This window comes from Lotus japonicus, chromosome 1 (genome assembly GCF_012489685.1).
Source record: "Lotus japonicus ecotype B-129 chromosome 1, LjGifu_v1.2".
Taxonomy (NCBI): Eukaryota; Viridiplantae; Streptophyta; class Magnoliopsida; order Fabales; family Fabaceae; genus Lotus; species Lotus japonicus.
In genome coordinates, this window is record NC_080041.1 from 131406562 (window position 1) to 131430413 (window position 23852).

At 35.9% G+C, this 23852-nt stretch overlaps 1 protein-coding gene and 1 long non-coding RNA gene across 15 annotated transcripts; both read right to left on the minus strand.

The window, feature by feature from the left end:
• Positions 1 to 741: 741 nt before the first annotated feature.
• On the minus strand, positions 742 to 8161 carry LOC130730838 (uncharacterized). Of its 14 annotated transcripts, none has more exons than XR_009016486.1 (9): positions 7613 to 8160; positions 7452 to 7543; positions 6896 to 6998; positions 6747 to 6807; positions 5322 to 5472; positions 4100 to 5197; positions 3723 to 3976; positions 3580 to 3649; positions 742 to 1927 (listed from the first exon to the last, which is right to left on the minus strand). It is a non-coding gene; the product is annotated as an uncharacterized LOC130730838 (long non-coding RNA). The 14 variants fall into 14 exon arrangements; XR_009016485.1 differs by having other exon boundaries at positions 5276 to 5472; XR_009016483.1 differs by having other exon boundaries at positions 4100 to 4252; positions 5028 to 5472; positions 7613 to 8157.
• Positions 8162 to 12177: 4016 nt separating this feature from the next.
• LOC130730839 (uncharacterized) lies at positions 12178 to 13315 on the minus strand. Its single transcript, XM_057582969.1, has one exon. It carries the CDS (start codon positions 12809 to 12811, stop codon positions 12254 to 12256), a length of 558 nt encoding a protein of 185 aa, XP_057438952.1. The 5' UTR covers positions 12812 to 13315; the 3' UTR covers positions 12178 to 12253.
• Between the last annotated feature and the right edge of the window lie 10537 nt (positions 13316 to 23852).

Here is a 23852-nt window from a genome sequence, read left to right on the forward strand (position 1 = left end):
TTTGCCTTGTAGTTTCAACATGAACAAATGTAGACCGTACATTAATGCTTTCGGATTCCAATAGAACAAATTTTGACTATCAAAATTTCCTATTTATGTATATACTTTCTCCTAAAATATTGAAAATTATGAAAAAACGCACCAAAATTATATTCATTTTATTTTAGATTTGTTTTAACGTGATATATTTTCATATTAAAAGTGATATATTTTTATGTTAAAAATTCCTACTTACGGGAGTTTTTATTGTGTAATTTAAACTTAAAAAATTGTAATCATATATGTAATAATATTTTCTAATCCACGTATTACATATTTCAACTATCAAATTATCATACTATTATATACATTTTTTTAACAGCAAAAGTAATTTTATTGAATGAAAGAAATTATCATACTATTATATACATTTACTCCTAAAATTATTAAAATTCTGAAAAAAAAATGTACTTCAATTTTATTAAAAATTATTTTTATACAATATTATTTTTAATATGAAAATATTTTCTTGTAAAATATCCCTCTCGTAAGAGTTTTTTACACATAAGAATCATTTATAGAGAGAAGGATCACTTAAATTATCCTTCTACCATCACCTGTGAAAAGCTTGAAATTAGATAATTGTAGTAATCTTAAATAACTTTATGCAGACCCCAAGCATTTACCTTGCTCAAATGTTTTTAACCCAAAGACGGGGTAAATAATAAACCATACATAAATGAATGATATAAGACGTAAAACTATAACAAACCATGCAGGGTTGAATTCATTCAAAAAGATCCAAGACTGGAACAAAGTCATTACATGGCGTTCTGCAGAGTTGTCTTAGTTTCAAGTCAAAACATACAATCTGACCCACAACCTGATATATGAAAATACAACTCTAGAACATGAAAAACCAACTTTAGAATATTAAAAAACAGTCTCAATTCAATGAAAAAATCAAGCTCAATCTGATCCACAATCTGATAGATTCTCCTTATGGCACGTGGCAAAACTTCCCCAAGATTAGTAGTTAAAAATAGTTGTCATTGAACCATTATAACTTGAAGTTCCAGCTCCAAGCACTTGGAGGAGTGTAAATAAACTAACAAAGAATGAGACTCAAAAGTAGTTCAAGCACATTAGATTAGTCTTTACAGAATTACAGTTGATATAAACAATGTAGATGAGTACATAATGAATATTAATGCTACAAAAAAATATCAAATAAATGAAAGAAAGATTGGTCACCAACAACACTAATCACTGATTGATGTAGTTAACAAACACATATCCCTTTCTACTATAGAAAGAAATCAGATAAAAACCAAAGCATTCTAAAACTGAGTAACTGCTAGAACTTCTATACACAACATAAATCTTGTGAAATCGTTACCTCTACGACTCCATGGTGCATATTTGTTACTACAACTAAGAGATTTCCCTCATGGAAAAATGAAAAGAAATAATGGAATAAACAAATTGGGGGAGATTCAGTGAAAAATTGAAATTTGCCAAGCCACCATGCATCCATTTACTTTCCACCCCTCCCTCTCCTATACTAAACCCTATAAAAAGTGTTTAGTTCTGTGAGCATAAAAATATAGAAAGATATTAAATTCCAATATTTCATGGACTATTCAGTCCAAAACAAAGACATTCTTCGAAACATAAATACCTGCCAGCTAGATTAAGACATTGTTTTAGATTAAGGTTTGTGGAGAGGAAACTGAGATTAATTAGCAATTGCTTTGGCTAACAGCTTTCCCACATCTGAGAGGACCATAGAAATCTGGCTTGATGAGTTTACTTATTCACTTTACTGGTTCCCCTTGCCAGTTGCCACACATGTTGATTTTGAGCCATTTATCCAAATTAAAGGATTGCAGATGGGACACATTAGCCTCTTACAGAATTTGCATCCCTGATTGCTCTTGTTGTTTCCCTGTAAAATTCCAAATTTAAGTAAGTTATTTAATCATACTATTGTAAAAAGCACAAATCCAAAGTTAGGTTCTTGAAATATTCTAACAAAACCCGAAGTGATTAGAATGTCTAGCGGGTAGCAAAGTCACAGAGAGCAACAGTTCAAGATTATAGAAAATTAGGACAAAACCCAGCACGAATCCTAGAACTAATTGAATAAGTGTCCATCCTTTATAGCGTCCAAAGTCCAAACCAAGTGATTATGATGTCCACACATAGCCGGTGGCAATATCATAGATAGCAACACTTCAAGTTCAGATCCTACATAAGAAGTGAAAGAGATTTTAAAATAGAGGCAGACTTTGAGGTGCAGCAATCTCTCTTTTATGTTTCAATATAAAATTTTCATCAATATTTTAGGAATCTAAATGAGTTCCTGTCAAAAGTAGTAGTTACATCTCTACTAATAACTGGTAAAATCAAAGAAAGCCACAGAAAATATATAGAAAGCAGAGAAACATAGAAAATATAGTGGGTACATCTCTACTGAGTAACTGATATAGCTCTTCAATTAGTGAAAAGAGAAGTATAATGATTACAGAACTTCAAATGGAAATCATCCCCTGCCATATCGGGAGAAACATGTCTCCCCCAATAAAAGACTCCCTACTCTCAACTTGCTCCAATATATCTGCATAAATCATTTCCTTTGGTACTTAAAATCCACCAAGCATATCAAGAATTGTGACGTTTGTAAGAAGAAGCATCTTAGAGGATACCCTTGGCCTAGTATTGGGGATAACAAATGAAGACATCATCTAATGGCTGGGAAATAAAGTCCAAAGATTTCAATGTCAGTTCATCTCAAAACAAAACCATCATACATAATATACTGTAATTTTTTCAAAGAATTATAGAAGTCCTCTACGAACTTGAAAACCAAGGAAATGAAATCAAGTGAAACTCACAATTCTCTAGACTCTAGATGATAAACACCTTCGCTTGACTCCCAAGATTTACAATGCTAAAGCTAAAGCTAAAGCGTCTCTTCCAAAAGTTCATCATAAAAGTCAGTTGAAAACTCAAACAATTGGCTGCTAAGCTGCATATTATAAACAAAATGGTTTGTTGATGAACCTCATCATGAGCTTCCAATGAAGGTCTACAGTAGAAGGGGGAAGAGGAAGAAGTGTAGGTTGGAAAATGATGTGGGAGATAGCGGGGAAGAGTCTGCTAGGTTAAATTCTAACAAACTGGACAGTGGCAGTAGAGTAGGGGAGTAGGGGATGCTGGAACCAGTGAAAATGACGTGAATATGAGGGAAAGAGATGATAGTGAGAAAGGTGGTGGGCAATCATTTGGGTAGTATTGAGGTTTATTCTCGGATATGTTTCTTTCTTTTCCAGCTTCTATAATTTTCTGTGAACTGCCATTTGTAATCAGAGCAGTGTTTTCTGAGTTTTTATTTATTAATTTCACTGTAAATTCAGTTACTGTAATTTACTCAAGTAAAATAGCAAAAATAACAATTAAATCCTAGGTAAAAAAAGCATAAAGTGATAAAACTATAGTTGCTTTTAACACCAGACACTTTCTGGGTATCAACCAAACAACAATGCTTATATAAATGGTCATCATAAAGATATCATAAAACATAACATATAAGCTCACCTTGTGATGTAAGAGCACACGTACAGTGGCAGCTAACAGTATGAGTGAATCCAAAACCTTGCTTCCACTCCTGCAAGGATAGAACCAAAGCTGATGATAAAAAGATCATTATAACTGTCAAATATTTACTTTTTTACGCTTACCCTGGGAAGTGAGCAGAGGGTGGGTGAATGGATAAAAAGTTAGTACTAATTACTTGCTTATGGTGTACACCTTTTCCTCTTGTTGCACCAGCAAAGACAGACCTTCTTCAAGCTTTCCTAGGTGAAAGTAGGATTTAAGGATCATTGAGCACCGCCATATTCTGATGTAGAAGCTTTCCTCTGTGACTTGCAAACCAGCATTCTTCTCAGCAGAATCAAGGGTCTCATCACACAGCTGAATCACCTCCTAATATCTACACAGTTGATAATTGAATCGAAAGTTATCCAACACAGACTCATGCTGAATTATGTTGACTTTTGACATGTAATCTAATCTATAGTCAAATTCAGGCATATTATAAGAATGAGGCCCGGACCATTAAAAGAGTCTTTGCTTTCATTTCAAGCAAATTTTCGGAGTATTTACTCATCATCAACGCCTCATTAATATGTTCTAATGCTTTGTCTGCATCAGAGGATGTTCTTCTTTGTAAAAGCTCAGCAGAATGATTGATGAAATCTGATACTTACTGTCATCCATAAAAAACACAAATTAGTTCAGAACAGGAAGTGGGGGATTGACTTTTACACTACACCAAGTTAACAAAAATATAAAAACCATGGAATCTTGTGATCCAGTGAAGAACAGAAGAAGGAATGCAAAATAAACAAACCCATGAAGCAGTAGACCTTCCCCTTTCTTTAGATTACTAACCTATATCTTTGTGTCTGACAAAATAATTGTAACGCCTAAATCATTAAAGGAAATATTTCTGAAAACATATACCAGATGTTCTCAGAAATAATAGGAGAAAATCTTAAAGTACCTGCAAAATAACTCTTCAGTAAGCCCGAAAACCTAATGTTTAAATAATTACTAAAAAATAACTAAATGCACTTTAAACCTTGTGAAATTTTTCCCGTCAAGGGTAATATAATACAGTGCCAGACCAATTCAGTGTTAAAAAGGTTTGCAATAGTAATTCATTGTATATGCATCCTGTGGCTTATTAAAAAACTTTAACCAAAAGGAAAAGCTAAAAGTTAAAGAAAGCAATAAATTAACTTTCATCAAGAAAGCAATAAATTAACTTTGTCGCAACATACATCTGACAAAGCTCTCAAGTTTACATCAGAGTGATTGGAAGCCTAAAAATTATACTTTGTCAAACAAACAACTAAAGTACTAAACCAACCTAGAGAGATCAACTTCTTATAGGGAGCAAAATTGAAATGTTTTTGATGTTATTAGCACAAGCATATGAAAATAACAAAACACACGTATCAGAGAGTGTAGGATTCTACTTGAGAGACTTAAGCTATTGTCCATGTATCTTTTCTTCCTACTTGGCACCACGGCAGAATTTCTAAAAAATTCCTTTAGAAAATACTTGAGGCCTTGTTCCGGATCACCATGAAAGAGAGCCAAGGAAATATCATTGTTGGGCTTTCGAGCAACAGTCTCAATTAAATAACTACAAAACAAATTCACCCACAAACACAAAAATGATTTACCGCAGAAAAATTAGGGAAAATGTGAAGTGAAAATGAACCTCTTCTTTACTATCCTAAGGAGTGGGCTTTCCTTTCTCTTTAGACCTTTTCTCCTCCCTTGTAGCTTTAGATTGCAGAGAGAAGCTTAGCCAGACAATACATATTACTCTGCACTCTCTCCAGAACCTTCAGCCAATCCAATATTTCTTAAAACCCACCTTGTGAGTATTGCAATCAGGGACCTTATCTTCAACCCCTGTAGAACCAAAAGACAAATTTGACATCACATCCAAAATCTATCAATAATGGAAATCTATCCCACCATTTTATCACCAAATATACACCAGAAGTAGAACATGCAACAGAGTAAGGGAAAAAAAAGACAAATAAGTTGGACAATAGCATGAAAAAATTAAAGGAAGGAAGAATCTTATGTTGAATTGAAGAAAAAATCGCCTCAAGCTATTATCTGTCTAGATTAAATAAATTAGAACCAAATATACGAATAGGAAACAAAATACCAATATATTATATAACTATTCTTAAATAAGCAGTATAAAATTTTAAACCAACATGATATACAGCCCAATATGTTCCATTTAAGATGAACTTGACAGAAAGTGTTAACAATGCAATTTCAGCTGACAGAAAAAAATCTGTTACAGACATAAATCAGAGTCTAAAAAATCATGCACGGATGAGTAGTTGAGTTGGATACCCAGAAAGCAAAATCATATCACAGATGTTAGTTATCATATTTTTACAGTAAAAGAAATAGAATGTTTCAGCTGCTATTGGAACTTCCCTTCATTCTTCCCATTCATTATGATTCTCCTCTCATATACATTACAAACTAAAAGATTATATGAGAAATGAGGCCGGAAAAGAGACAACATAAAGAGTCAAAGCATTAACTAATTCTTGCTTAAATCCTTAATAAACCATATTCTATTTGTTGACCTTTTAATTGTGTAGAAGCAACTGCCCTTAATTTCTACTCTTTCTTAATTTCAGAGCTAGAAGGAAGAGCCAGAAAGACATTTAAGTTATAAAAGAAACATAACAGTCAAATCACTGAGTAATAGAATCAGTTTTTGAAATTGCAAAAGGCATATTTGGAAGCATTGTTACCATAATATGGAAGTTTCACACATTGAATGATTTTTGCCAATTGATTTACTGATACTGTTTAGACATATCGCCATGGTTGAAATAGCTACACTGTAATGTAGAAAATATCTTATGGCTCAAGATGATTTCACTTTGAATTATATTAACTTTTTTTTCAACCTTCAGTATTAGCCCAACATGTGTGTGAAAATTTGCAAGAAACGTGGACAGAGAAATGAGAAAAAAAAGAAAGAAATGAGAATTGTTAGAGAAGCATTAGCCCAACATGTGTGTGAACTTTTACATTGTTAATGAAACAAAAAAAAAGTGGGGCTCATGTATGAAAGATAATAAACCTCAAGAAAGAATACTGATTAAAATATTTGAGGTATTCAAAATATAATAGAAAAATATACCAACCTCAACAACATGACCTCTATCCATCACCACAATCCTGTCAGCTACTTGTATGGTAGAAAGCCTGTAAAATCAGTTCACACATTTCAAAACTAAAAAATTATGAATTGGAATACCACGTATTAACACTAATTATCAAACATGTTACTCACCTGCATTCTTTATCAATAGCCCCAAAGCAACTTGCTGCAATTTTTTATATCACTTAAGGCATAATGGTGAAAATAAAATTTGGGGGAATCCTCAAGCTTATGTCTGATGTCAAGATAGAGAGATTGGTTAAATCATAAACATAAATATGGCTGAAATAGTATAAGGGGAATCTAGTCCATAACTATATAGCAATTGAAATTCAAAGTGTAGTGTGGACTGACAATTGAAGTACAAAACAGAGCATATAAAACTTATCATCTGCGGTTTCAAACACATCCTAATGGAGGCTCTAAAATAATTTGCTAGTAGTGGTACTCAGAATTAGATCGTAGTGATTTCTGTATGAATCATTTGTATATGTTGTAAACTATAAGCAATACGTTGGGGCTCAGGAGTAAATTCAGTCAGGAGTAAAATAATACTGCAAAGCCAAGGAAAAAAAAAAGGAACAAAATCTCCCTGAAATAACAAAACAGATATGAAACAAAGTCTGAGGTTGTGAGGAATTTACTAACTAAAAGAATCAGGATTTGATATAAACATCAAAGCTCTTACCTTGATGGAGGATATAATGTAGAGCATCTGCCTGAATCTGATTTAGGGTTTCTACGAAACATCAGGTATTGTATCTGATGTAGAGAATCGGCCTGGAAACCACAAATTTATCAAAATCAAAATACAGGCACTAAAACATACATCAATTAAGGCCTGAATACCTGCGGTGTCGACGTCGTGGCGTTGAGAGGAATGAAGCCGGGAGGGGCGATTTACACAAAGTCGAATTCATCAATTCTATGCCACCCATAAACATCTCAGTTACACAGATTCGAAACAGGAACCGAGAGGGGGAGATAGATGCGATTCAAGGGGAATTGGAAGGGGCCATGAGGGATTCGATTGAAGGGGAAGAGAGGAAGGGATCGATGAGAGGATGTGCTATATAGAATGCGCTGAGATTGGGAGAGAGAGTACACGTTAGGTTGCTCCCGGATGGAACCTCTTCGGTAGCCTTGCAAGCGGGCCCCGTCCATCACCGGCTTTGAAGGTTGCTCCCAGATGCAAGAGTATGAATAGATCAATAAGAGAACGACGAAGCAGAGAGAACGATGATACCATGGAGGAGCAGGTTTTTGTGTGGGTTTGAGTCTTGGTAAGGATGATATTGCGAAATGGGAATGCCACGATTGAAACGACAGAGGATGTAAACGCGAATGAAGGTTGAAACGGCAGAGGATGTAAAACGCGTTTAGAATCAATGTGATTAAGGAGAGATGGTGAAGGATAAGGAGAAAGGTGTAGGATAAGAAGAATGAAGGATTGAGTGCCATGTAGGATTTTTCCTGATATTAACCAATTAGTAGATGTCAAGTAAGCGATGACTGTGCTGAAATCTTTTCCTAAATGTATATACTATGGATATGTGGAATCATGTGGATGGTTATATTTAAAAAATAGATACAAAAAGTTTAACATCAATAAATATCAAAGAATTTCACATGATCCTCATCCAAATGATCTCATGGAATGCATAAATAAATGAAAAATAAATAGTTTCTATAATCCTCATGAAATGCATAGATAAACGAAAAAGAAATTTCATATAACATTTGTTATTTCTTGTATTTGTTTTTTAGCGACATAATTTCATCTTTTTATTTGCTATGTACGTAATTTTGGCAAATATTTGAAGAAGGTGAGTGTGTTATCTACGCAAGCTTCGAGATGATGGCGATGATGAAGATTTTGGGGTAGGGTTGCAGTGTAGGGTATTGCACCACATTTTGTGGAAAAGATTGTGATAGGAAGAGAGGTGGTGGCGGCGGCATGGGTGTGGGCTGTGAGGGTGCCAGCGATTGCATCATTCTTCTACGTCGTCCAGCTTCCTAATGTGTTTGCTCCACTCCACCATTGCATTGTTGGATTTCTCAAGTAAGAGTTGCCACCACTTTTTTTTATTTTTTTAGCATTGAGCTCTAAGTACAGGTTGCAAGTGTGGATACATGGTAAAAGTTGAATGCCCAAAGTACATTTGGCGACCTCATTTTTTAATTGAAAATAATTTGGGATCACATTAGGCGGCGCAAAGTTGCACCTTCTTAGTCATAGTGTCATCACATCTTTGAGTTTATCTCAACTTTTCTTATCACATTATCAATCATATTCCTTATTCTTTTCTTTTTTTTTTTCAATTCCCTCTACTGTATATAAAGTGTGAACAAAACATTAATCGGAAGAAGTTTCCCTCAACCTGAGATTGGAATTGATCTGCTCGAGAAGACTATGAGACCGCCTGGCCAAATGTATTCGGATTGATTACTACCAACCACCTGCCAAAGAAAAAACCGGATATATGAAGCAGATACCTTATTTCTTCTTTCTGCTGAGTTCTCTGTTTTCATAACTCAAATTAAACACTGGTTGGTCACTCACTCACATTAATTAATGTTCATAGAGCATAGCATATAGTGGACCATGCACACTGTACTTGGCACATTATATATATATGCTGCATCGATCTGAATCTCAATCCATTATGAAGTTGGTGCAATCAAATATACATCGATCCAATTGCAAGTAAGTACGTACATGATGATAATGAATTGCAATTGCAACTATGACTGAATCACTTTCACATGATCTGTATTCTGTGTTTTTACCTAGACTAGTATACTAACTTTAGCCTCAGCGTTATTATTTTTGATCCCAGGTCATTTGCATTGAAATAGGATGGGGGCAAAATAATGTCTGAGAAAAAGAGGAGCACAAAAAAAGCAAGTGAGAAATTATATTGGTGGTGGTACAAGCAGGGCATGTTATCCATGGCAGAGACAGGTCCCACATGGCAGGGGAGACAAGGGCGAAAACGTGGACGTTTTGCACGCCCGGGCCACCCTTATTGGTGGCTGAAACCACCTGGACCCTGTACGGTGGCTTAGATTGGACAGCGACCCCATTGGCCATTGCTGTAGTACTATATGCAGTGCTCTGTCTCTGTTCAACCACCCAGAAGAACAACATGACATTCAAGAAAGTGAAAAAGGTGAATTTCAAGATAGGCCAGGCAGGCAGGCACGGTGAGAAAATGATCAGCCTGAGGGCTAAGACAAAGATGCTCGTGAAGTGTTTACTCTCCCAACATTGACCCTTCTTTGTTCACAAGTTAAAATATCTATTTCAATACCTTTTCTTCTATGTATATTAATTAATTAAGGTTCAATAATGTTGCATAGGTACGGCCACTTTATAAAAGAGATAAAGAAGAAAATAACAAAGAAAATTACTCGTCGTGTCGTACGTTGTCCAGCGTGGAACAATCGATGATGTTCTCTAATACGATCTCTCGCGCCCTACGCTAAACTTGTCAGAATATGTCATCACTCTATTGCATGAAGCTATTATTTGTATGATATGGACAATTTACCCTAGCGTTACTATATCAAAATTGTACCTAACTTGGCTGTCAAAGAACCTTTGAAGGTCCCTCAACGCCCTAGCTTACCGACGGAGGATCACTAACACGACGATAGAGGAAGATAGGGACGTTCCATCGGTCCGACGACAGAGGACAACAAACGTTCCATGAATTTGATGATAGATCGAGGACGACGAATGTTCCATCACCCTGACAATGAAGGATAATATAGATGAGCCACCCAACATTATGACAGAGTTGAGCTGAGATGACACCAAACACTATATATTTATTGTCTAGGCCTACGCCCTGAAATTGCTTAAATGATGTTTTGATAAAAAAAATAAAGATATGTAAAATTTGTTACTATTTATGTCTAAGAAATGTGATTGATTAAAATTATACATATGTATGAAATTGAACAAGAAGTTATGATAAGGGGTTTTTAAAATCACTCATAAAAGTAACTTAACTTCATTATATAAGGATCAAAGATATTTTTCGGTACATCAGAAAGATAAATCGCACTCTTTAACGAGGGATTCTTGGATCTTTCCCTTCTCAACTCATATGCCCTTCCAATTTTTACCATTTAAACTATATGGATAAAAAAAATTATAAAAAAAATCCAATTAGTTCATTAGAATATTGAGGTTGATAAAGTTGTAATTGTTTGTAAGTAATATGCTAATAAATTCTCTACTTCTCCGAGAAGATTCTGGTAAAAATTATATCTAAATGAAAAATATTCATTAAAAGGTGAGATTTATTTAGTTCACTAATGTATAAATTAAAATCTACTTCCATTTTGTGAAGTGGTTTTGTTGTTGACCAGAAAAGGTACTTTTGTTGTTAGCTAGATTTTCGTTCGTAAATTAAGAGAAAAGGTTTGCCTAACACCTAAATACATTTTTTTGACGGTTAACACCTAAATACATTTACACCCATACAGATATTGGAATTGAATAAAGGGGGAAAAATTATAATGAGCAATGTATTAGGAAATAAAGAAAAAAATACATATGAAAAGAGATAATGAAAATTAATAAGAAAGAAAATAAAGTATCAATAAATCATATCCAGTCACAAAGATCCAAAATGATAAATTGTGTCTTTGGTCAAGATTTTATTCAAGTAAAGGTATGACTTATCTTTTCCTGATTTTCCAGAATATTCGTAAGAAAAGGATTCTTCTCTTTTTGTTCAATTTCTGTTGAAGCTATTTTTTCTTTTGAAATTAATTTCTGTTGAAGTTGACGAACATAAAATCTGGTACTAACAAAGCTAAAATTAATCATTTATGGTTAGAGGCAATAATAACAAATTAAAATTTGTGTTCAAGGTTCGGAGCAAATTAAAAAGTTCTTTCTGCCAATATATATAATTAACATAAGTTTGAGTTTAATCTTCACATCTTCATAAACCTCAATAGGATGAGGATTCTAATTTTAGAGTTAATGCACCAAATAACCCTCTTTAGAGAAATCTCTGAAGCTCTTATTTAGAAGTGAATAAATTTCTGTATAACAATGACGTCTTGTCTAGTAGTGTAAAAGTGTTTTTGCTTAGTTTAACCATTCATTGAAACCAAAAGAAGAGAGTTCTTCATGAGTTCACGTGACGCTTCAATCAATAAACTCATCTTCTTCTCTTCACCAAAAAAGGAAAGAATGACACAAGTTTCCACAGGAAATTGAATTGAATCTACGTACAATCAGCATCAGAAAATCTTACACACACCATGCAATCTAACCTAATATCCAAGAGTTTAATGCAAAAATATACTTTTTTACACAATGGAAATCCTTACACTGAATCCTTCTATTATATAGAAAAAATGCAATAGTTGAAGGGGAAAAAACAGAGAAATTAAAAAATGGCATCAATAAATATCAAAAAAACAACAAGAGTGGAAAACCACAAATTTGCATTTCCAAATTTACATTCATGGTGACTTATGTTCCGTACTAGTTGCAAATGATGAAGCTGCAACTTGGTATTGAGGTTCGTGTTTTTCAGGGGAAGATTCTGATTCTCTTCTTGAAGAGCTTCTCCAGAATCCAGTGTTGTAGAATCGCTCCCACATCTCCTTCTCCAGAGCGAGCGCATCGTCGTTATCAGGCTCCGGCGCGTGGAGGCGTTTGATGTCGGAGGCGTCGTTGGCACACATGGGGTGGATGCGAAGAGGCCCGCTCATGTCGTCGCAGGTGCCGCACGAGCACTGCCGCCTTCTCGGCGGCGCCAGTGGTGTCCCTTCCTTTATCACGCGCCGCCGTCGCCGCTTCTTCAGCATATTCCGGCATAGTCCGGCTGGGACCTTGTAGATTGCGAGGAGGAGGATGTTGGCGATGCCGCAGGGGCAGCAGCAGCATACCGCCACGCACTCCGCCGTCGTGCTTCCCACCACCTCCCCCACCCGCTTAGACGAAGATTGGCTCTTTAGAAGCGGCTGCCGCCGGCGTGTCGACGACCCCGCCGGCATCAGAACTATCTTGTTCGACATGGGAAAGTTTTGACAAATCTTGATCTGGGTCTTCAGTCTTTGACTCTGCAAACAACACAATCCCCTGTTCTGGAGAAAACAGAGCACCCCAGGTGTGTGTATGAGCAAGAGCAATAGGGTTGGGTGTGGATCCTCTATTCAAGAATAAAAGATGAGAAAACGATGGAGAGGAAGAAAAGATCCACACCCTGCGTTCACATCACAGCGAAGCGTTCGTTGTGAATATTGGGTTCTTCCATAGGTAAGAGCCGAAGATGGAAGCGAAGAAAGTGGTGATGTTATAAAAGATGGGAACAGCGAAGAAGGGAGAGGGTTGCGGTGCCAATAATAGGAAATTGGAGGGTGGTTTTTGGTGGCGGAGTTGCTGCGGTGGTGTCCTAGAAATGTGGGGAAACAGCGTAAGCTCCAAGATGGAGTGGTGAAAATGGCAATGGAAATGGAAAATAGGGTGTGTGAGATGTGAAATGAAAGAAAAGGAGTTAAGAGAGTTTTATTGTTGAGATGAGTTGAGTTGGGAATGAGTTGAATTTTGGTGTGATGTGATTGTGAGGAGGGCCATTACTATCTGACTCACGTAATTAGCTGTTCTTTATTTTAAAAAAATGGGAAACATTTTGAGCCAAAAATAAAAAATAAAAAGCTAGAAGAATAAATGGATATACATGACTTGTGACTTATGTGGTATCAGGTAACAAGTAACAACGATTAAAAGTGATTGTTTGAAAATTCGAACTCAAAAATTCAATATCTATGTAACATATTTTTGGAGTCTTTTTGATATTTAACAAACTAATTAAATAAGATTGTCCTCGTATGATAGTTCAAGTTGTAGGAGTTGGGGATATGAGTTCGATAAGAGAGGTTTAGAGATCGATTTCTAGCCGATGCAATTTATCTTTCCGATATATAAAAAAAAATATAATTATGATTAAATGAAAAGAAATGAAAGAGAGAAGAAAACAGAAATGATAATTGGTAGCATAAAAAAGTGGGTTTTAACGTAAACAAACAACCCAACAAATAACGACATTATCTTTCTTTTTCCACCTAAGCCACGCGTCCGGCTCGGGTCCGGAATTAATTTTAAAATGATAACCAATTGAATTAAAATTAGATTGTTTGTTGTTGGAATGCGATAACTTTTTTTTTTTTAATAAGGAATGCGATAACTTGAAATGATGTTAACCAGCGAAAAAAATCAGTCCCTTCTGTTTTAGTTGCAATAATTTGACCTTTGAATTGTTTTAGAATCACTCTAGAGATTTCATAGATCTTCCATATATAAGTATAACACTTTGTTTAATTTGACTTAGAGAAAGAGGGAAAGGATAGAGACACAAGATGGGTATAGAGTTAGCAATAAAAAATAAAGTTAATTTTTTATAGGGTTTTTAATTATAAAAAGAGAAGGGTAAAAAAAGATTAAAAAAATTATTTTTAAATACACACTTATAACTATTTTATCTAGGTCTACTACCCCCATGCATTAGTGTTGGATATAGTTCCTACTTCTCACCTAAGAACCAGTCACTTGGTTAATCAGTAGTTCATTTCATGATAAAGGAAATCAATAGTTAATTAGAGAAGTTCTCTTCCAGGTTTTTCCTGCGGGCTATTATTGTCGACTTATGAAACAAAGCATCCACTTCTTCCCCTCTCGAGAGTAAGGAGCTTTATCCTATGGTTGAAATGATGTAGGTAGTTGTAAAAACTTGATTAGATACTCATCTCTTTTCATTTTGGAAGACTGAAAAAAGTGGTGGGACTCACTTCTACGACTTCCACGGCCACTCCTCCCTCCCACCAAAGAGTGATATTATTCTCTTTTTTTCGTGCTATCTTTCTTTTCTATTTCTCTCTTTTCTAACTTTTTGCAAACGAATATAGTGTAGCTTAAAAACTCAATAAAAGGGTGTCCTCTTGTATTTACGTTTAAGTTCCAAAGCACATTTATTCCTGGACTTTGGCCAGGCCCTGGTTCCCAGAGTTAGAGTATTCCCAATTATTTATAAGCCTACTAATAAAACAAGCATTATATAACTAAAGATATGTTTAAACTATTTTGAAATGTGGGGTAATTAACAGAAATACATACTCATTATCAGTTCCATAATAGTCAATATGATAGTTTGTTTCTTTTGAAAGTTATAGTCTATATGATAGTTAACTTGCCCTATTCATGCTGATAACTTGTCTTTATATTTAACAAACATGCATAATTGATATTATTTTCAATTTCTTTATGGTTATTAATATTTGGTCAGAAGTATTCAGTCTAAAAAGAATTACAAACTAACTTTCATCAATGAGATGAGCCTATGAGAAAACATGGTTATTGAAATGAAATGATATTTAGATGCCCCAAATCCACATCTTTCGTGCAGAGTTCATTGTACATGCTCCAGCTACATCCTTTTATTTTTGTTTCTTTCAACAATAAAACATGTTTACATTTAACTTATTCATATTATTTTATAAATTAACTTATAGAATCACGTTAAAAATAGACTAATATCAGCAATTAAAAATAAACCATGGGTAAACGGTGACCGAACAGAAGATTCTAAAACAAAACCATTTTGCGGTCTCATCAAACACAAGTTCGAGAATTTCAGAAAATTAATTAATTGATATAGAAGAGGCAAACCAAAAAGTTTGCAAACTTTTTTTAGTAGATGGATTCATACTTCAACCGAAGACATTGTTAGCGGTGGCATCCCACTATTAATTCAAGTATATTAATTAATATAGGCACACCTATATTTTTTTTTGTTACAATTAAGTTGATTGAACTTGAGAATAGGATGAGGTCGACCAAAAAGAATTATTTATGTAACACAATTCGTCATCGATTTCTTTTTCAACAAAATACGAATGCAGATTTAAAATTAAGCATGCTTTACATAGTAGCTAGCTAAGCTAGGTGCAAGTGCGGGGTCAAATACAATATATATATACCTAAGATACCTAAGGTTAAAAACAAAGAAAAAAAAAACTTTGTATTATACTACTATTAATTAGGATAAAAAAAGAAAGAGTCAAAGTTTAATTTTGAAGCAGGGTCGTTGAAGAAAACCATAGAAAGTCATAGTAGAGAAATTAGTGAATGGAGAAAATCCTCTTAAATGAAATCTGACTCTATTGAATTATCTTGAAAAGTAGTTATATCAGAGACATTTATCATCTTGTTGTAACATAATGGTGACCTGGTTAACAGAATATCAGCTCAACATCTAATTAACTGAATGCAGCTAGTGTGGCACATGTAACCAATACATGTCACACGAGTATTACAATACTAACTCTGACTCTACATAGATATGTATTTCAATCGATCAAGATTATATATCCACAAAACTCTATTACATGGAAGCAAAGAACAGTGTCTTTTGGGGGGAAGGATTTGCCTGATTCAGAGTGTGTTATCTGCCTTACCTCTGTTTTTCCTTTCGTTTTTCAAACTGCCGATAGGGGTTGGCAAAAACTGTGTGCGTCTAATGCGCAATTTCTTATGGGGAGGCTCTGAGAATGAAAATAAAATTACTTGGGTGAAATGGGCGGACGTATGTAAGCCCAAAGAGCTTGGGGGTTTAGGGATCAAGGATCTTTTTGCATTTAACAAAGCCTTGCTTGGGAAATGGAGATGGCGGTATTTGACAGAACCTGATAGCCTTTGGAGGAGGGTAATTGAGGCACAATCTGATCACTATTCATGTGCTTCATCTTGGTGGAATGACATTATGTCCTTATGTCCGGAAGATGTTGATGGTTGGTTCTCTGCGGGTCTGAAAAAGCAGGTTGGGGAAGGGGATCAGACAAAGTTCTGGTCTGAGGATTGGCTTGGCTCAGGTATATTATCAGCAAGGTTTCGTCGACTGTATATTTTGTCAAAAAATAAATACAGCAGCATAAAGGAGCTTGGGTTTTGGGAGAGTGGTGTTTGGAAGTGGAGGTTTGAGTGGCGTCGATGCTTGAGAGGACGAGAATTATCTTGGTTGCAGGATCTGGAGGTAGCCATAAATTGCGGGAGGGTGATAGAAGGGAGGGGTGACAAGTGGGTGTGGGAGCCGGGAGATGGTGGGACTTATTCTGTTAACACAGCTTACACTTTTTTGCAGGTACATCTTTGGCCGGATCTGGCGTGTGACTTTACAACACTCTGGTCAGCTCCTACTCCTTCTAACGTGAGGGCCTTCGTGTGGCGGTTGGTGCTGGATCGGATTCAAACACGGGACAATCTAAGACGACGGCGGGTGCTCTTCAATCCGGAGGATCTGAGCTGTCCATTCTGTAATACGGTGGAGGAATGTAGCGCTCATTTATTCTTCACTTGCACCTTCTCCACGGGCGTATGGCAATCACTACATCACTGGTTGGGGATCTCTGTGGCCTTACCGGCTTCATCTGTGGCCAATTTTGCACAGTTCTCAAATATAGCAAGGAATAAAAATCAGCGTCTCGGGGAATTAGCTATCTGGATGGCTACTGTTTGGTCGCTTTGGCTTCAGCGGAATTCTATTATTTTCAGGAACAGTGAATTGGATCATAGCTATCTCCTTGATCTGATCCAATCTCGTTCTTGGCACTGGCTTAAAGCGAAGTTTTGCAACTTTACATACTCTCTTTTTGAGTGGAAATCTTGTCCTTTGGAGTGCATTTTTTCTCTGTAGGTTCGCTTCCATTTCAACTCCATTCCAACGTGATGATACTGCAAGGGGTTCTTATTGCTGGTGTGGTACATATCTGCTAGTTGATTGGAAGGAAAGGTTTAGGATTTTTGCTGCTATATTGGCCTACTGTGCATATGAGGAGCTATGGCATGTGGATTATTGTCGAGTTTGCTGGCCATTATTGGTATTGTTTTGGTACTGGGTGGGTCTAATGGCTTTAGTAGCATTTACCAGGGAGGGATATAGCTTTGTTTAGTTTGTTGGGGGGTTTTGCTGGTTTCAAATTTTACCAGTTTGTCTCTTAACCTTTTTCTCTTCTTTTCTCTTCTTGTATCTCTTTGTGTTCGGGTTTAGCACCCCTTGTGCTAGTTCAATACAATTCTTTGGCTTACCTAAAAAAAAAACATAGATCAAATTAAACTCTACTAATCTGTAACAGTTTCCAGGTTATTACAGAGAATCAAATGAGTGATGAAAGAGATATGTATTTCAATCGATCAAGATATATCCACAAAACTTCTGCAACAGTGTTGACAAGACTTAGCTTCTATATTTTGCCTCGGTGCAGGATCGGGCCACAAGAGTTTGCAATAGCTCCAAGAGATGAAGTTAGGTCCAAAGCAGATGCAAGATCCTGAAGTTGTGCAACGATCATCCCAATCAGAAGCCCGATTAACATCATAATATGCTGTGACCTATAGACATTTGTGTAATATCTCAATGGAAAAATTAATTTGTATTCGCTATTAAATAGCAAATTGCTGAAATATAAAGTAAGATATGTAGAAGCTCGTGAGCAATAATATTCCAAAAGTTTTCTGCGTACCAACCAGTGCCTGACACCACCTACATGCAATTTATAAGGTTGACTAGTCATCATTGTAATTTGTGAGTGTAATCCACGTGTGAATACTGTCACCATCTTATCAACTTTCACCTGCGTCATATCGTGTAGCATCTCCTCCTTTTGAGAGCATTTCCAATTTTTTTTTTGGTCAAATATGTATGAAATAAAACCCCAAGGGTTACCAAACGGCACTTACATCATGCGAGATCTAGTCTCTAGGAGTGCTACACAATGCACAAAAACATATAAAAGTGAAGAACAAGCATGCCCACCCAAACTGACAACCAGCCGAAAACATGATATAAAACCCTAAAGGCCAATCAGTAGCCCTCTAAAATCCCCAAAGACCAAAGAAGCTAATTGACTTCTAAGCGAAAAGATCCTATCCTTTTCGACCAGCGCTCCCAAACACAAACAACTCAAGTGGCTCTGCCAAGGTTGTGAAAAGTGTGGCTATCAAGAAAGCTCAACAAGCTTCTGCGACACTATGGGGGTCAAAACACCAGCTCTGGAGACATGGGGAAGACAAAGGGGCTTCTGAAGTTCCATACAAACCTCAGCTAGAACTGAGTAAGGAAGCATAGTCAACAACAGACATCAACTAAGGGGTGGAGGTGGTGAAAGAGGCGGGGAAGAAAGGCAACCGTTGCAGGCACACCACCGTAGATGGTGATGAGGGGGCGGAGGTCCGGTGGCTGTTGCTGGCGGCGAGAACTGGTGGTGGTCTCAGATCTGAGTGATGAGGAAAGAGACGGATGATAGGCGGTCATGGCCCAGATTTGACAGTGAAAAGACGGTGATGGTGCGGTGAATCTGCGGTGGTGGCCTGGAACTGCTGCTGGAGGCGAGACGGCGGAGGAGGTTGCAGATCTGAAGATGAAAGGGGAGCGGCGGTTGGACGCAGATCTGCTGCACATGTGGAAGGGCGGCGGTGGGGAAGGCGGAAGATGAAGGATGGTGGTGGTGGTAGAACAAGAGAAGAGGACAAAAGACCCACTTATTTGGGTAATAAACCACCTAATGTGGTACAAAACTCACCTAAAGTGAGAATAAACCTGCATAATGTGGGAGACAAACCTACCACTTACAGGAAAGCAACCTCCCTAATGGAGGAAAGAGGATCCCCCAAGGGGGAGAAGCAACAGATCTGGTTTTCTGAAGAAGCCTTAGCAGAGCAGTTTTTCTTGAGCCAGTAGTAAGCAAACATAGAGCATTTCCAATTCTAATTTTTAGATGTGAGTTTTTAAGCATTATTTATATAAGTACATAGTGGCACATATGCTTAAACAATTTTTACATATTTTGCTTCAATTACAAATTCTTAACTTTGAGTTTTTAGCATTATTCATTTGATTACACCACACCACATTATTTAAAATTTTTATTTTCATAAATCAATAAAACAAAACTCATAAAGCAATTTTGATGAGGGAGAAAAAATGTTTTTTTATGTTAAAAACTCATAAAGCAAAGAAAACTAGTTCTTGTTTTTGAGAACTAAAAATTTCACGTCAACCATCTCTAATGATTAAAAATTCACCTCTAAAAACTAGCTTTGAAGATGTTCTAAGATCCTTATTTTATTTTTTAAAAACTTAACTATAAATGTTGTCTTCTCGATTAGTTTAGTCTCTCCTACTTTTCAACTTTCAACAGCATGATGTTACCATGTTCTTAACGTTTTTATTGTGCATTTTTAAACTAAAAGAAGGTATATATATTTATTTTGATTTTACCAAGGTATTTTAACATCTATTAGTCATAAGACAAATAATATTTAAGAGACTCTGACATTTCATTAAATGAGTTTGTGTTTTATGAGACATCATTCTCTACATATACATCATTAAATGATTGAACTCCCTTAATTAAATAATTAAGGAGTTCAACTGTTTATATAAAAAATATATAAAATAAGGTTATTTAAAATTCTAAATCACCTCAAGTAAATATTCGAAAATCATTTTAGCTTTATGTGGTTCAATAATATTTTGACACATATATATGTTAAAATAGCTCAAATAACTTTACTCTATATTTATGCAATAATAAAAATGAAGATTATTGCACATAAATAATATAATGAAATGTTGTTAACAAGTGCATCAAAGAATGATAGCTTGTTCCCGTAGGATAGCTCATGTGGTAGGAGGTAGAGAACATATAGGTTGAGTAGGGGGAGATCCAGGGATCGATTCCTGGCGGGTAGGGATGACAATGGGTCTCGGACCTATAGAGTACCCACAAAAAATATCTACCATGAATATGGTAAAAACTCGCTAAACGGGTATGGGTAATTACCCACAAAAAGTAGTGGTACATGTGCGGATATGGGTACTACAGTACCCAACCCGCCTCATACCCGCACACATAATAATATTATATTAATAATAATAACAATAATAATAATAATAATAATTGTTATTATTATTATTATTAGATACACATTTTGCAATATATTAACAAATTAAGCTATAACTTTCTAACTTAAGTTTTTTAAAATATAGGTGAGTAATTAAGTTATTAATAATCAGTTTCAAAAAAAAAAAAGTTATTAATAATCATTGCTGATTTATTCTCACTTCTTTTTAAAATAAGTGAGTTAATACTCTACAATATTAAAAATATAAATTTATAAATTTAAAGTTATAATTTTCTCGCCTATTTCTTCTAAAAGAATTATACTTAGTTGAATAATTATACTTGTTAAGTATTTGGATGATCTTTTGTATTTTAATTAATGTTTTTTATTTAATCAAAGTTGTTGTATTTTTGTTTTCTATTCAAATTGGAATTAGTGAAAATTATATTTTGGTTAAATAAAATGCGGGTAATGGGCATAGGTACTGGTACATAGGTACTCAGAAGGTACGGGAACGAGCATTCAAATTGTTACCCACGCGAGTAAGGGAACGAGTATGAGTAATTTTTGAAAAAGCGGGTATGGGAATGAGTACTATGGTACCCTACCCAGACCCTACCCATTGTCATCTCTACTGGCGGGTGCAATTTATCTTTCCGATGTACCAAAAGAAAAAAGAAAACTCAAGTGATAAGAGTTAGGAAACATACATATTGGGTGGGGAAGGTTCAGAGATCGATCCTCCTAATAGGTGTAATTTATCTTTATGATGTAAAAAAAAATATTTAGTAAATAATAGAAAATATAAATTATAAATATAAATTTTTAAATAATTAATATTCTGTTAATGAGATACTAGTATAGGGAAATGGAGAAACGTGGGTCCCACAATCTAAAAATATGACTGGGTGAAAAAAATAGAATGCCAATTTTTTAATATTTATTTATAGTGTGGCTAATAAGGTGTATTGTATTTTTTTAATAATCGTTGAATGGCCCATGGTGGCCGGTTTGGAACAAACGGGTCCGTGAATCCAGTTTGCTTCTGACAAAAACACCTTTGCTAGGGCGAAACTCGCTCAGCGCCGCCATCCCCCCTTTGGGAATCTCATCCTCCATTGGGGGGGGGGGCTTTCTCCTCCTCTAGGGAGGTTTTTCTGCTTGGTAGAAGGTTTTCTTCCCACATCAGGTGAGTTTTCTTCCACATTAGGTGAATTTGTACCCAAATAAGTGAGTTTGTTTATCTTGTTTTGTCTATCTTTTCTCCCATGTCCTTGGCGTCCACCATCCTCCTCCACTCGCCGCCACACTTGGTTCCACCTTGGCCAACTCCACCACTGCCATCTACCACCGGGTGCCAAACCGGAGATCCAATGTTCGATTGTATTTTCTAGAAGAAACCAGAGCTTTGTTGAAGCCTCTGCTTCTCTAGAAGCTCGGTCCACAGCAGTGGTGCCTCGCCGCAACCCAAGCCTGTGACCACCTTCTCTTCTTTTCTTACTGGCCGATTATAGGTTGTAAGGGGTGGACTTGTATAGATCTGGTGCTTCAACGTCGAAAGCAACAACTTCAGCCTCCACCTACAGCTCCGGCTACGGATCCAACCATGGTCTCCACCCTGTTGGACTCCGTGCTCAGTCTCAGCTCAGTTTGGTTTCCCGTTTGGTTCCCTATCTTTCACCACATCCGTCGTTCCATCGTCCATTTGTCAGCTTCTGTTGCTGTATGTTTGAAATCTACAGATCCCCTCATCCCTGTGCTCTTAGAGCTGCTGGTTTGACCCCTATTTGTGCCTCCGAAGTCTGAAGCCATGCCGCTAGTTGCACCCATTGCTGCACTGCAACTCCGGCAAAGCCGATGTGTTGTATAAAGGGAGCGCTGGTTAAAAAGTATATCAAGATATTCTTCGCTCAGAAGTTAAGGCCTATGTTATCTTGGAGTTTTAGGGGCTTCTGTATGTCCATATGGATTTTACTTCATGTTTTAGCTGAGTGTATCAGTTGAGTGTGCATGCCTGTTCTTCACTTTCTTAGGGTTTGTGCATTGTTGTGGCACTCTTAGAGATAATTTCTCGCATGTTGTAAGTGCCGTGAGGAAATCCTTTGGGTTGTATTCCATTCATCTTTACCCAAAAAAAAATCACCCTAATTTTCTTTTTTTCCTTTTTAATTTTTTGATGGTCCTTAATCTTTCATTTAGGGATGACAATGGGTAGATATGGGTAAGGTACTATAGTACCTATCTCCATACCCGCATTTTCAAAAAGTACCTCTACCCGCCCCCATACCTGTGTGGGTATCAACATGAGTGTCTATCCCCATACCCTCTGACACCTATATGCTCGTACCTGTTACCCGCAATTTAGCGTACTAAATTTTAACTTTCACATTTTTTCAATGGAAAATCAAAATATATTAGCTATTATAAATAAAAGAATTAATTAAAAATACAAAAGATCATCCATATATTTTCTAAGTAAAATCATTCAAATAAGTATTTTTTAAAAAGAGAATAAGCGAAAAAAGTTAAGCTCTAAATTTATAACTTTAGATTTGTTAATAAACTCTATAATTATAGATTACTAATTTAATTTAAAAATAAGTGAGTAGAAATTAACAACCATATTTTTTTTTGATAGGCAATGGAATTATATTGAATAGAAGTACAAAGGGGTACTTCAACCCAATACAAGAAAGTAGAGAAAAAAAACAACAAGCTAGATAAAAGAAAAAATACAAGACAACAACCCTACAAAGATCAATACTACCCACCCCCACGGCCCCACTTCCTTGAGAATAGACAATATAAAATAGGCTTCATTAAAACCTTACTAGGATAAAATCCCATTGGGAAAACCTAGAAAGGAAAAAAGTCCCCATTTTATAAAATCAAGAGGAAATTCCAAGGAAGTTTACAATAAGTTATAAACCCCATCCTAAAAACCACCCCAGAACCAAATACCAGCCCTTCCAATTGCATAGCCTCCAACAAATAAGAAACTAGAAGTCTATTCCAATCATACTTGTTTTTTAACAACCATATAACCATATATATAATATTAAGACTTCACTTACTTATTTTTTAAAATAAGTTATACTCTAAGTTTATTAACAAACTACCAATTTGTGCATGTTCATAATATGTATGTGTGCGGGTATGAGG

Coding starts and splice junctions, on each gene's coding strand:
- LOC130730839 (XM_057582969.1), bottom strand. CDS start 12,811: ATGTCGAACAAGATAGTTCTGATGCCGGCGGGGTCGTCGACACGCCGG.